The sequence below is a fragment of the Cloeon dipterum genome, chromosome 4 (assembly GCF_949628265.1).
Source record: "Cloeon dipterum chromosome 4, ieCloDipt1.1, whole genome shotgun sequence".
In the NCBI taxonomy this organism is placed as follows: Eukaryota; Metazoa; Arthropoda; class Insecta; order Ephemeroptera; family Baetidae; genus Cloeon; species Cloeon dipterum.
In genome coordinates this window covers 25,436,725-25,450,647 of record NC_088789.1, presented here as the reverse complement: position 1 = coordinate 25,450,647, position 13,923 = coordinate 25,436,725, and the positions used below count along the sequence as shown (strand labels likewise).

Below are 13,923 nucleotides of genomic sequence, written 5' to 3'. Positions count from 1 at the left end.
TAAGAAAAAAAGGCTACCTTTCAATTTTGTTTGAACATACCGGAGGAAGGGAATAACTCGATCTAGCATTCAAGGTTATCCATAAATTTGTTTAATTTGCATCAAAAGAAAAACTCATTTCAAGCAATTTTGTTCTTTATAATTAAATCTTTTGTATTGACCATGCTTAAATAATAAATATGTATTTTAAAGTCACCTTAATCCTATCATCGGACTTTCCCGAGTGAGGGTCAGGCCCTTGCTGCTTGTTGAGGCGGCGCACCTCCTCGTTCTTGCCCTGCAGCTCGAGGTCGAGCGCCTCCACCCTTGTCCTGAGACTCTGCAGCTCCTTCCTGAGCTCTGCCGCCGCCTCTTGGCTCCCTGCCATCAACATAGTGGCAATTAAGCCCTCAAATAACAGTTCCAGTTCAACCTTTCGCTGCCTCCAACTCGATGTATTTTGTCTTGAGAGTGTGGTTGTCCTCCTTGTACTGCTGCAGCTGCCGCTTCCACTCTTCCACGTTGGCCGTGCTCTCCTGCAGGGCGCTCGTCAGACGCGCGTTGTTGTTTTTCAGGGTGGCCAGCTCGATTTCCCACTTCTTGGCGTTCGCGGAGCTGAAAATCATTTCATTTATGTAAAAAAACGATTTTAAGAGTAGAAAATTACGTACCTTTGCGCAAGGGCCAACTTCAACCTGTCGTTTTCGTACTTGAGCTGGCCCTCTGCCGAGTTCGGCGGGAAGTTTGCCGCCGGCGATTGCTTCGGGTCTACCAGGGTAGCGCCAACCACCTTTGGCTGATGCTTCGGACTATCACCCGGCTGGAAAATAAAATATTTTGAGGTTAACTTGAAATTAAGGGCATTTTATATAATTTTTATAATACCTGCAGATAAAATTAAGTAGCTATTTTTTTAAATTTAAGATTTGTTCATTAAAATCGCTGAACAAGCGCTATCAAGAATTAGATATTTTCTTCAGTGTGTTTAAACTAGAACTAGGCTGTTCCCAGGGTTGCAAAACACTCGTATTTAAAAAAATGCAGTGCACTGGTAAAAAGCATTTTTTCAATTTTTAACCCGTTTGAACCTGTTTTAAAAAAAATCTAATTATTAGTTCATGACCTCAACTTGAAAAATTGTCGGAGATAAATTTTGGAGAAATTGAGGCAGTAAATGACAATTTAAAATAAAAAATCTGCACTGTAGAAGAAATTTTGACCATTCCGACCGCAAATTTTAGATTTTCACCGGCGAAAAATGGAACAAATTCATTACTTGCATTTCTTACGCAAGAAATTGGTAAAAATTTCGTCAGCAAACATTATTTTCTTAACGATTACTGACAATTTCCTTTTTTTTTTAAAGAAAAATAAACAAATGTTTTCCGTAGAGTCTATTTTTAAAATATTCCCGCAAAAATCAGCTTGAAATTTCCCTGTTGAGACTTGAGACGTTAGCAAATTCAAATTTAATAATATTTTTAGAAGTAATTAAACTCACAATAACTTGCTGAACGTTGAGTGAGGTATTTCTTAGTGAGCTCTTCAGCAGAGTGCCGGTGCCGTCGTTGAGGAGGGGCGCCGGGATGGGCCCGCCTGGGGGCAGGCCAGGGCCCTGCACGTCGACCAGCTCGTCGGGCAGCGTAGTCTGTCCGACGCCGGGGTTGGGCGACGCGTTGCCCGGGGCGCCGGTGCCCCCGCGCCCGGCGCGGGCCGTGATCGGCGACGCGTTGGCGCTCGTCACCGGCGTCGCCTGCGTGGCGGTGCCGTTCGTCGTCGCTTTGGCCGCCGCCTGCCGCGTCGCTTCCTTCACGTCTTGGAATTTCTCGATGAACTGCGGACAAAGGGAGATTAATTTTGATTATTGATACTATGAACGAGGGGAGAGGAGAGGTAAAAATGCATGTAAATCACTCACTCAATTCTCATTTCAGGAACGAGAAACGAATTTTTCGAATTTTCAAATTAACACTCATAACGAAAAGAATAGCCATTATTAGAGATAGAAAGATAAGACTCGGAAAAGTCGCCGAACGGATTTTACCTCACATATAAAAGCTGATTTAAAACATTTTAACTGCGAGTGAAAACTGAAAACACCCAAATTAGAGATAGCAGCAAAAATGGGGTTCTTATATGGGAGGAAAAATTCGTTTGGCGAATTTTCTGGGAGCACTAATCCCTGTTGAAGGTCTCTAGACATTATTAGAAAAAATATTGAATCCTGTAGAATAAAGTTCCATAGTTCATAGTGCTCAGCAGTGTTTAAAAATGCAGAATTCTTCATCAAAAAGGGTAAAAAATGTGGAATTACCTAACATGTTGGACACAATAAACAATAAACAGATTAAAACTGTTATCAGACTACATAAATAATAGTTCATCAAGAACAGGAAGAGAAAAAAACAAAGATAAAATGAAGCGAACTGTCTCTTTGTCAGCGAGCAGCGACGACTATGTATGACTTAATTCTTTCCTCTCCCGCCAAAGCGATCGCGGAAGCTTGTACCTCTTGGCGCGGCCAGCAGATGTCTCTGAGCCACGCCCCTACCGAGGCACAGGCTGCTTGTTTTCACTTTGCGTTACATCCACTTCGATGGACAAATGATTCGGCGGTACGGGAAACATGCCCGAGCCAGAGAACGAGACATGTTTCTTCTGCCATTATCCAGCTGTGGACGGAGGAGTCCAGGCGAGCCAGGTGGACCGGCTGAAGTTCGCCGAGTGGAGTTTGGACACGCTGAAACGCGAATCGCACCTGCAGCCGCACCACATGTTTTGCCACTTCTGCGTGTGGGACGCTCAGTAAGTCCCTCTCTAATTAAAGGTCTCAAGGTCAGGTTGAATGTCTGGACTATCATTGAATTGCAGAGTGATGCTGAAGTCGATGGTGGGCGTGCAGGATGACAACTCGCGATTAGAGTGGTGGCCGGACGATGACGAATTAGGAAACGACGTGAAAATTAAGAAGAAATACTATTTAGGTAAATACCATACAAAGTGCGGTTACTAAATACTTAAATTAACTTTCAGAGCTCTGTTGATTTTTTTTAGTCAAAAGGTATAATTTTAAATAAATTCGGCGAGTTTTTACCCAACACTAAATTAAATTCTATTTTCAGAGGAAAAAATTAAGCAGTGCTATGTACATTTGGAGAAGATTAAGGTTCCTGAAAACCGAAACAAGGAGGATTTGAAGGAAGAGTGCATCTATTGCCACAGAAAATACCGTGCCATGCGTCAACACATGTACGACAGTCACAGAAAAACCGCCATTCGATGCAAACACAGTATGTGCTCTACTTTCTACCTCACTGTAAAGGAGAGAGATGCCCACATGAAAGAATTTCACAAGCCAAAAGGTGAAAATTCGCCAAGAAGTGCCAAGGAGCCACGACCTAGCAAACGCAAAAAACTCGCCTTTGAAGAACAGCCCACCGATAATGCGCCTACCCAAAACCCTTTCGCCTGCAATCAGTGCCAATTCTCGACTGAAAACGAATCACTTTTAGAAGCGCACCTCGCAGAAGTGCACTCCCCACCGCGTCTGCATGGCGAGACAACACCCAATTCCAAACCTCGATACACCGAAGTGTCTCCTCCGGGCCCGACCTGCCGTGATTGCCGCCTGAGTGTGCCGCTGGACATCTCGAAAAATCACTACCAAAGGGTCCGCTGCAAAGCGTGCAAAGCCCAGTTTCCGTGCTGCGGCCTGCTGGCGTTCCACCGCAACAAGTGCAAGGGATTCGAGTGCAAAAAGTGTCGCAGGCACTTTAAACAGCGGTACCTGCTGGACTTCCACGTCTTACGGACGCACAGCGTGTGGCGCGGCCTCAGGTTCAAACGGCTGGACTTCAAGTGCGAGCCGTGCATGCGTTATTACAAAGACAAACAGAGCCTGGAGAAGCATTTGTGCCTGATGCACAACAAGCGGATGCGTCAGTGCGCCCACTGCACCGAGGCGTTCGCCGACGTCAAAGGACTCGCCTTGCATTTGGCCGACGAGCACGATTTGCTTCATAAAAAGTACAAGTGTTCAGTGTGCAAAAGCAGGTACTTCTTGAAGGAAGATTTGATTAAACATCGTCAGGTTGTGCATTCGTTAGTGCTAAGTGCCTGAGAAATATTTATTCAAATCCGAATCAGACTGGATCGTGCCTTAGTAGTATTTTAACAAATTTCAATCCTGAAATCATCTATCTATTCATCATCACATGTCATCTCCTTGAAGTGCTCGCCTACTGCAGAGCGAATGGGCGTACAGGTTAACATAATTCTAATCTACTTGTGATAATTTTAAATAAATAATTGCTATGCCTTCCCAATTTTGATCAGAAAATTAATCTTGTGTTTTACTAAAATTCTACAGTCAACCAGAACGGCTAAATTTTACTTGGCACACCTCTTGATCCGAACAATATGATTTAATTGTTGATATTTGGTATATTTTTACAGAGTTTAAAATAAGACGAGAAAGTGCCAAATGAAAACTTTTCCTTAATTTGTGGTTATCGAGCTATGAATGTTCAAATCTCGAATTTCGAAAACATGCGACTGTAAAAAAATCTTTCAATTTTAATCTAAATTGACAAAATTTTATGAAATAAACAAAAAATTAAATTGAATAATATTTTGATGAAACAGATAAGGGGTAGGGGTTTTGCTTTGCATTTCAGCTGCTGTGAGTGCTAGATCAAAATTCTTTTCAAATCCGAAAAGCATTAAAAATCAAGAACTTTTTGCACATGTATGTAGAAAATTTATTTTCCCGGAAAAGCTGTTTGAAAAGTTAGGAAGCCCGCAAAAAAATAATTGGAGCTTGACTTCATGACATCTAACTTAGAAAAAAATTAAAAATGCGCCACAAGCCGTTACATTAAATTTGTCCATTCGATTTTCCAAGAGCACGCTCCTGCCAAATAATTTAATAAACATCTCAAACGTTTCCAAAATTGTAAAAATTTGCTAGTTATCAGAAATCTCATTTTAAGAAGAAAATTTGAGACACTAACATTATAGTCTATTTTTTTTCTAAAAAAACTAGGTCTAGATCCAGATATTCTTGACTCAATTAAACTGGAAACGTGTATTTGTGCTCTATATTTTTGTTTTATTTTTTATCTGCAGAAGTTGTTCTTGAAATATATTGCCTGTTTTTATTTCTTAAAAATAAAAATCGAGTAAAGAAAATGTTGCTATCCTCGAACACATTAATATAATTTTTTCAGTGCAAAATTAAATATATTTCACACCATTTCGTTTCGATGGCACGCAGAGGTAATTTAAGAAACGCAAATAAAAAGTATACGGTTCTTAAAATTAAAAATAGCATTCAATTCGTACTCACAATTTAAGTTTTTTTTATTAACATTTTGCAGTTTTTTAAGACAACCAGAATTTTTTAAAATTTGTAGTTCGTGCATTCCTTAAGAAAATGACGTATTTTCATTGCAACCAAATGAAGTTATTTAAAAAAAAAGAATTAAAATTTGGCTTAGAAACTGTCTTTGTCTAAAATCATCTTAGTCTCAAAATAGTCCACTTTTTAGCGAGACAAAATTCACAGCCCTAAAAAGACCAAATATCTCTTCAAATTCAAACATTCATACTGGGGAGGGGTGGGGTGGGGGAGAGGGTTAAAGGTGAAACCTACCTTGTTGAGCTCGGCTTCCGAGGAGAAACCAAGGCCGTAGACCGTGTTGGCGCGCACGTCGGACCACTGGCCGAACTTCTGCGAGGTTTTCGTGAAAGTCATGTTGGGGGTGATGGTGCTGTTGATGACAGCCTGCGACAAACAAGAACGCAATTAAATGCGGCGTCGCACACACCGAGCCGGGGCGGGCGGGCGGGCGAGCGGAAAAACGCGCACCTGCCGCGCGCCCGCCCGCCCGTCCGCCCTCGTGCGAATTAATTTGCGCGGCAAAAAGGCCTCGGCTGGGCAAAGGCTTAAATTAAAAGGGTTGTAAAACGGCAGCAACCCCTTCTGAGTGCGTGAATTATGGAGGAATGCGTGAGCTCTCTTTCTTCTCCCACCCCCAAGCAGAATTCGGGTCGAAGTGCCAGCTACTGTCTTGGGGCTGCGCGTTATTTGTCATGTTTGTGATGGTTTTAAATAATCAAAAGTGACACGTGACTAAATTTTAGAACGAGATCTCCACGGGAAACGTCGGCTTTGACGATGACAGCTGAAATTCGTCCCGTGAAATTTATTTCCTTAACAGATATATATGTGAATATTGCCTCTAAAATTTCAAATGATCGATATTTTTGCCAAGACTCAGCAAAATTTCTTAAACTAAATAAAGTAGCAAGATATACCAGCTCATTTTGTACTTTAAAATAATTTTGAAGATCTGAATTTTTAATTTCAGTTTTACATTTCAAAGAGTAAAGGCAAAATAATATTGTTAAGTTGCAAAGAAACACCATTCAAGAGCCAGTTTTTGAATAATGTGTGAACAAAAGGCCTAAAATAAAAATCCCTTACTGAAATATTATGCTTAAAGAGCCGAAAAAATGGATGATGGTTTAAAAAAAAGGACAAATTAATTTAAAAGGCTAGCGTGTTAATTTACTTTATTTTCCCGCTCAAATTGTTTTTTCCTGGTTTTTTCGTTTGATGTTTTTGTTGAAATAATTATCTTCTACATTCATCAATTTTGGACGAATTTTAAAATTGAAACTATGTTTCTCAAATTTTGTGGAATTAAGCCAGCAATTTCTACTCAAAAGACAATAATTTTGATTAATAACTTTAAGTTAAACAAATGGTTCCACGCATTTCTAATATATTCTGCTCGTCAGTGTATTGTCATTCCCTCGTTTGACTGCGTCGTTTTACAATTTTTACGTTTAAAACATTTCAGAAGGCTGCATTGAAGAATTCAGATTGTTTTTTCTTACGATTTTTTAATGGATGTCGAAAACAATGCTCGATCGTATTTAAAACTAATGAATCTCTAAAGAAACAATTGAACTTCAAATTTGTTTTATCTGAAAAATCCACTGCTGTTTGAAAAACGTCTGTTTTTTCTCATTTCTTCGTTAATACACTTGAATTTTATAAATATTGTAGTTAGTTGTAATAATTATTTGGACGATTTTATTAAATAGGAACAACTGATTTTGAAATAGCTACTCCCAAAATCTAATAAACAGGCATGGAAGGTTAACAAATTAAAAAAAAAATGGTCATAAAATTAATACGACACGCTCTCGTAACGTACAGCAGCTGTTCCGGCCCCGCAGGCCTCATCAGCAGTGCTTTATTCCTCCAAAATGTAAATTAAATAGCGACCTACACACAAAATAAAATGAATATTTAATTTACTCTAATGTTTGTTCGCCTGAGAGAATAACCATATTGTAAAATCAGTTTAGAATTAAATTCACCCCAAATGATTTTTTCCTTTTTCTTGAAATAAATAATCCCCAGGAATAATTCACGATAGCCAATTTTGAAATGGGTTTGAATTCCAAGAAATCCTTTTAGTTGTAAAAAACTAAACGCACACCCCTAAAAATTGGTAAGAAACCATTTCAAGACAGGCTGTTTTTTTAGCTGGAAATTCTGCAGCCCCGGGAAAACTCCTTCAATTATTTATGAACGGAGAACCTTTTCAATTTTGCACCAACGAGATCGATTCCGGGTCCCCCGGCCCCGTCTCTGAATTTGGAAAAGCGGAGGAAGAAGTAGTCCTGTTGGCGGCGGTGTGCACGGAGGGTTATTATTTACGGCAGCGAGTGCAGCGATTTGTCAGCCGGGAGTTTCGCGGCGATTTATTTCAGCAAAGTGCATCCCTCCGTTCCTGCTCCTCTCCCTCGCAGCCGCCGTTGCCGCTGCCGTTGCCGCGCGGCAGGTGCATTTTTTTGGTGCAGCTTTTGTTCGGGCGCTGCAGACGAAAGAGTGGTCTCGCGCCGGCGGAAAACTTAATTGTGAATTATGCGCGGCTCTCAAGTTAATTGCTGCAAACATCAGAGGCGCCGGCGACAACAGAGGCACAGGGCCGAGATGAAAGACCGCGACGCGAGATGAAACGGCTCCGCACTGGCTGTCATACACAGAGATTTGACAAAAATATGCGAAATTAATTTACATTTTGCTTTTTCGACTCTGGACGAAAGTGGAAAATTAAATTGTTTTCGTGTGGCATTCAAATAATTAATTATTCTCTTTAAAATGTATATTTTGTGACGCATGCCGCACTCTAAATTGAAAATAAGTGCATTTTACTACGTTTGATGTTCGACACCAACCACTAAGTCCTGTCAAAAGCTAGCTACCGAGCAAAAAATATTTAAAATTGACCAGACGCTTGAAACTGTTTATTTTTGTCAGAAATAACAGCAAATGTTCTTATTTGCATTTCCTCCTCTCCGTTTTTCGATTTGAATATTTAATAGTATTAAAAGTTATCTAGCATAGACATTGAATTTTAGACCAATTAGCTATTTTACTCGGTTTTGGCCAGTTTTTATATAAATATTGAAAATTTGCAACGAAATAGACTTTTCCTCTACACGAAAAATTATTTTCCAATCAAAATCATAAAAAAAACTAGATCAAATCATCCTGGTCCCGGTAAAATTGCGCAACGTTCAACAAACAGCCAAATTTTCATTGTCGAATTGATTTTTGACCTTTTCTTGCAACAAGGAAATTCGCGTTTGGTTGTTGAAAGTTGCGCAATTTTACCGGGACCAGGACTAAATCATGCTTTTATTTAGTTTTAAGTGGAATGATACAGGCCAAAAATTGAAAATTATTTTAATTGTTGGATGCCATTAACAATTGATCGATAAACAATTTGTTCAACAATTAGCAATAATTAAAAAGGACCTTCCTACAGTACAAATTCAAATTTCGCCAAAATTTCCAGTGCTTGAACATATTTTCTTGGCATATTCCGATTCCTCTCGTCGAGATCTGCCCAACGGTGTTTGCCACTTATTGGGGAAACTCTTGGTTTTGAAATTAAATCGGATTTCAAGTAAGGAGACAGCCATTACCATTTGAAAAGCACGGTAACTTTCCAGCCAATTTTCTCACAAAATTACAGTGCTTCTTAGGTCAATTTAGGCTTTAACTGAAACCTAGGGGATGGGTTTATGCATTGGCAACAAGCATTTCCCAGGCTTTTACAGTATCATTCCTCTTTAAATCCGTAAAATGACAACCTTTCCAACAAAAAATGCTTCTTTTATATTCAAGATTAACGCTTTTTTATTTATCTACCTTAAAATATTATGTACGCATTTTAGTTTTACCATCAGCTTTGAGATTTTTCACCGTCAACGTTCCTCAAATAGATCTCGAGCAAAATAAATGAGGAGTGAAAAAGAGTATATTTATCGGCACCTTAAAAGAGCCCGTGAAGGATGTTCCTTCGAGTTCCGAGACGACCAAGCAAGAGCAGAGAGAGAGAATTCGGGATTCGGGCCGCACAAAGAAAGACGTTGACAGCGATTGTTCCGCTTTGGCTCGATTTCCATTGAAATGGAAAGAGTTTGGACGGCCCCAGAGCAGCGATTCCTTCTCTTCCCCGGTGACTCTCTCTTCGCCAGCGTAATATTTCATTGCTGCGTTTGTATAGAGATTTTTCTGTTCTGGCTCATCCTTGCGAGGCACGCAGAAATAAAAAAAGAAGCGGCGGCGCTCGGGCTCTCTCTTTCTGCCGCTGCAGCCGACGCAATAAAGTTGATGTACGGCGCTTACTCAGCTCCGGCGCACAGAATTCCGGCCGAATTCCGCCGGCCAATTGTGCACAAAAGGCCCGAGACGCGAGCCGCATTTGAATCCGGCCGCACGACTCACTCCATTTTGGTCACGGTTTGTGGTTTAATCTGAGAAATGTGCGCCGGGTGTGTGTGTTTGTTTTCGAGATTCGATTGCGAAACGGCAACAGAAGTATTCAGGGGGGCAAAATGAATGAATGAGAGGAATGAAAAATCATTTCAATGGCTAAAATGATGGATGACGCGAATTCATTTTTATCTGCCGAGCCGCAGAACAGATGGATTTTTCCTGAAAGGATATTGAAGAGGGTGATTTGTGAATCTCTTTCAGCGCTACGGCTGTTTTTCTCTCTTACACAATTTTTTAATAGTATTTTTTTCGTCTCGCAATCACAATTTATTCTGGATTTTCCCCTCAAAATCTACTCATTTTCAACTTGGTCAGGAAGAACTAAGACCATCTCAATATTTGAATTTGAGACATTTCTAACTGTTTACACGCTCAATTAGTCGCGTCAGTTGCTTTCAATCTTAGAAAAATGTATTTTTACAATTTTAATTGGGTTGAAAAGGGGTTTGGACCCTTTTGACTGCTTCAGCTGTCTACAGGAGGTTAACACTAGTCTAGGGGGTGTTTGGTTTTTGAAAATCTGACAATTAGATGCTGAGATTTAGGCGTGTAAACATTTTTCAAATATTCAAAAAAATCGAAATTTTCGAAGCGTTTTAAAAAATAAATTAAGGCAGTACGCCATTCAAGATTTTCAACTGTCTAACTTAATTTATAGCGCTCTACAAGATGGCAATAGCAAATTTAAAATTAAAATAAAATCAATATATATTCATTTTCAGACTTGAGATCAATTTCCAAGTTTCAATAAAAAAGTGACCTTGACCTACCACTTTGAGGTCAACTGGAAAGTTGCTCAACTTGACAAGACGAGTTCAACGGTGTCCGAACTATTGTTCTACAACCAATTTAAAAAGATTTAATTAAAAAACTAAAAATTCCGGGTTTTGATCTTTGGACGCCCATTAAACTCGGAAAAATGGGAATTTCTTTATATATTAAGGTCAATGTATTCGAAAAAAGCAGCAAAATGCCGGGCAGCGCCAAATATTTGCTGCTTCCAGATACACTGGCTTAAATTCTGTCTAAAATGTGTTCGTGCGCGCTTGGTAAAAAAATTGAATGCGCCGCTCGATTAAATTTTTAATATCTCTATTCTTGCTAGCTATTTCAAACTAGGATAGTCCATTGAAAACACGTGCGTGCTGCCGTAATGCCGGAATTCTGCGGAAAGAAGAGGGCGACCCTGTTGGTGATAAAACAGGTCGTTTGTTTTTCGCTGCGGCAAGGGGCGAAATAATCATGTGCAGGCGCGACCGATTTATTTATCGCCCCGGCCGCAATTGAGCGGTGGTGCGGCTGGCAATAATGCACCTTGCTTGCTTGCTTGCTGCTTGTTCCGCCGCCTTCGCCGCACCCTTGCTCTCGCGCACCGCGGTGCAGATCAAAACTTTGCTCCAAAGGGGGAAGAGGAAAGAAAGAAAGAAAGAACGACGCACGCTGCATTTTCTGCTAATGCACCGCTGCTCCTTTTCAAATAATGCTAAACGCGCAGCTCTTTAAAATACATTTCTCTACCCTTTAACAGGTACGATAGCTGCGTTTCTTTCCATGCCTGACTGAGAAAAATGTGTTAATTTAATCTGGTCTGTATTTTGTTTAATTTTCAAACAGTTTTGCAGCGAATTTTTAAGTTTGCATCTTGTGGCCAGAATATTTATACAAATAGGATAATTATTGTGTAACAAATTGAAATTAATTCCGTAACGTTGTTTGAATTTGATCTACAGGTGATTCCAAAAGTTAAAGAGATGAAATCTTGGATAAAACAAACAGGTGTGAATCTCATTTTAAAATTCCCAAACTATCCGCCCACCGCATTGAAAAATGGGAAAATGCGTCGAGTGGTAAAACCAGGAAGAAAAGCCACAGGTTTGTTAAAAATAGGAACAAAGCAGTGAGCCGACTGGCTTTCCGCGGATTAAAGGAGCCGGCAGCGTATAGGCTAAAATGCACTTCGCCGCGGAATGCTAGCGGAGAGTGCAAAAATCCATTGGCGGCAGAGGCTTGCTGCCGTGAAAACTCCCCAGGTGCAGTGTGGCGCGCGTTTTTTCCCTGTTTTTTTTTTCTGCAGCACAGTTGGCGAGGGACGAGCGAGGCCAGCCGCCCAGGGAAAAAGCTCCGACTGCATTGAAATGACGCATCGCCGCCCGCCGAAACACCCAACCGAAGGTGAATTTCAAATGACTACTCTACGAGCGGCTATATTTCAAAATGGCTTTCTAACTTTTATACAAATCTATTCCTAACAGAAAAGGTGGAATCCTTGCTGCATCCAAATTGCCTCGTTAAACCACTTTTTTATTTCCCTTTAGTCTACGCGCAAAATGGTTGAGACAGGGAAATTGAAACATTTCATTTTATTCTTCTTCTTACACGCCTTAAATTTAAAATCGAATTTATTAAACCTTGCTGCATAATTTACAATTTATTAAGAGACTGGTGACGATTTGTTCCCAGCGTTTGTTTGAAGTTAATTTTAATTGTTAAATAATAATATTTAAGCCAATAAAGCCAATTTGTTTTCTTCCAGGAATAACTTCCCGGTAAAAATATTTTTCTTTCTTAATTTTTATTACAGATGCATTTTAAGCCTTTGAAGCCCTTTTATTATTTCAAAATATTTTAGTCCATAGAGTTTCGACCACTAAATCGTACTTTTTTTAAATATTTAGTTTGGTTATTTGAATTTTATTAATTTCGACAAGATTGTTTTCATTTTCTACTGTCATTGAAATACTATTCAAATCTGTTCAAAACAAAAATTCCTTCAAATTTAATTTGCAGAGTAGATTTTATAATTAAAATATTTCCCTGAAACCTTGGGTTTATTAAAAAAAATTGTACCTCATGATTCGCGTTTGATTTCTGACAAACGCCCATCTCATCCCCGCAAATTTTTGCCCACCAAAATGGCGCATCGGTCAGCCCTGGAAGCGAGTCTTTCCGGGTCGTTTGGCGCTCGCCGACCCAGCCGACTCTATACGTATACTATTTATACGCATGACGCTCGCGTGAGTTTCGGTGTTTCGCGAACTATAGGTTCACACAAACACACACACACACATGTGTGCAACGAACGGTGCTGCTATACATTCGGGATCAGGGCCGACAGCAAAAAACAAAGCAAACATTTGGCCAGCAGCAGCAGCAACAGCACCGCTGACGCGTTTGATTAGCAAAAAGGATTTGTTCTCGCGCGCCTGTTTAATGGATAACTGACAGGCGCCTCTTTTCATTCCACCGAACGCGCAGAGATAAAAAAAAACAGCAACAATCACTGCTAACGGCGGAAAACAAACATTATCGGCGAAATGGAAAATGATTGAAACGTGTCCAGTAAAATTATAAAGTCATGCAAGCGTTTAATTCAATTCGCTTTAAAATCAGGAAAAATACGGATAAATACTGATTTGTTTTTTTTTTTTAAATGGAGTCCAGAAATTTTGTTTTACACAATATAGGGATTTGCAGAAATGATATATATTTTGTAAGAATATAAACGATTAATTTAATTTGCACCCTGACACAAATTTATTTTTATTTTTAAATCACTTTAGAGGTAAATGAATGGTTTGCTAAATTTGTAGATTTTTAATATTTTGCATGAAATAATGATTTTTTTGTCTTTCTTTTTAAATTTTGGCGGTTTTACTGTCACTATAAACGACACGCGGTGGTCTGAACGTGTTTAAAAAGAAATTTTGGAAAATGTGGGCAATTTTTGACATTTTTTTCACATAATTCGCTACCAAAACACACGCCCGCGCTTGATTCGCTCCTAAAAGTGACCTTTGGAGGCGGTGTAACTTGCGGGAATTTAAAAAGGGGGCGTGTTAATGGGCGTTGTTCCAAATTCAATGAAAAGAGGGAGTAGCAGGTACCAAAAGTACGCGGGTAATTCGAAAATTGTCCCTTTTTTACCGAGGTTTTTAGTAAAACCATGGCAAAATTAACAATTCATTTGGTTTTTAGGATCAAATATCCGGATTTTTTGCCTAAATTTCTGAAAAACTCATGATTCAAACTAATTTGACAGTCGGAGCAACGAAACAATCACAGAAAAAATAATCAATAAT

At 39.6% G+C, this 13,923-nt stretch overlaps 2 protein-coding genes across 4 annotated transcripts in view; one reads left to right on the top strand and one right to left on the bottom strand.

Moving 5' to 3' along the window:
- Positions 1–13,923, bottom strand: part of homer (protein) — a 78,816-nt gene that overhangs the window by 3,551 nt on the left and 61,342 nt on the right. For all 3 annotated transcript variants that reach the window (XM_065487854.1, XM_065487852.1, XM_065487853.1), the window contains 5 exons: positions 5,633–5,764; positions 1,481–1,813; positions 651–799; positions 413–594; positions 197–360 (listed from right to left, as the gene is read on the bottom strand). In XM_065487854.1, coding sequence (XP_065343926.1) covers positions 197–360; positions 413–594; positions 651–799; positions 1,481–1,813; positions 5,633–5,764 — 960 coding nt within the window. The remainder of the gene's footprint in view (positions 1–196; positions 361–412; positions 595–650; positions 800–1,480; positions 1,814–5,632; positions 5,765–13,923) is intronic.
- LOC135941997 (PR domain zinc finger protein 5-like) lies at positions 2,541–4,322 on the top strand. The gene is made up of 3 exons (XM_065487855.1): positions 2,541–2,784; positions 2,851–2,963; positions 3,102–4,322. The coding sequence occupies exons 1-3, from the start codon at positions 2,606–2,608 to the stop codon at positions 4,097–4,099; spliced, it is 1,290 nt and encodes a 429-aa protein (XP_065343927.1). The 5' UTR covers positions 2,541–2,605; the 3' UTR covers positions 4,100–4,322.

Coding starts and splice junctions, on each gene's coding strand:
- LOC135941997 (XM_065487855.1), top strand. CDS start 2,606: ATGCCCGAGCCAGAGAACGAGACATGTTTCTTCTGCCATTATCCAGCT. Junction 2,785..2,850: donor TTCTGCGTGTGGGACGCTCA/GTAAGTCCCTCT, acceptor ATTGAATTGCAG/AGTGATGCTGAAGTCGATGG. Junction 2,964..3,101: donor TAAGAAGAAATACTATTTAG/GTAAATACCATA, acceptor TTCTATTTTCAG/AGGAAAAAATTAAGCAGTGC.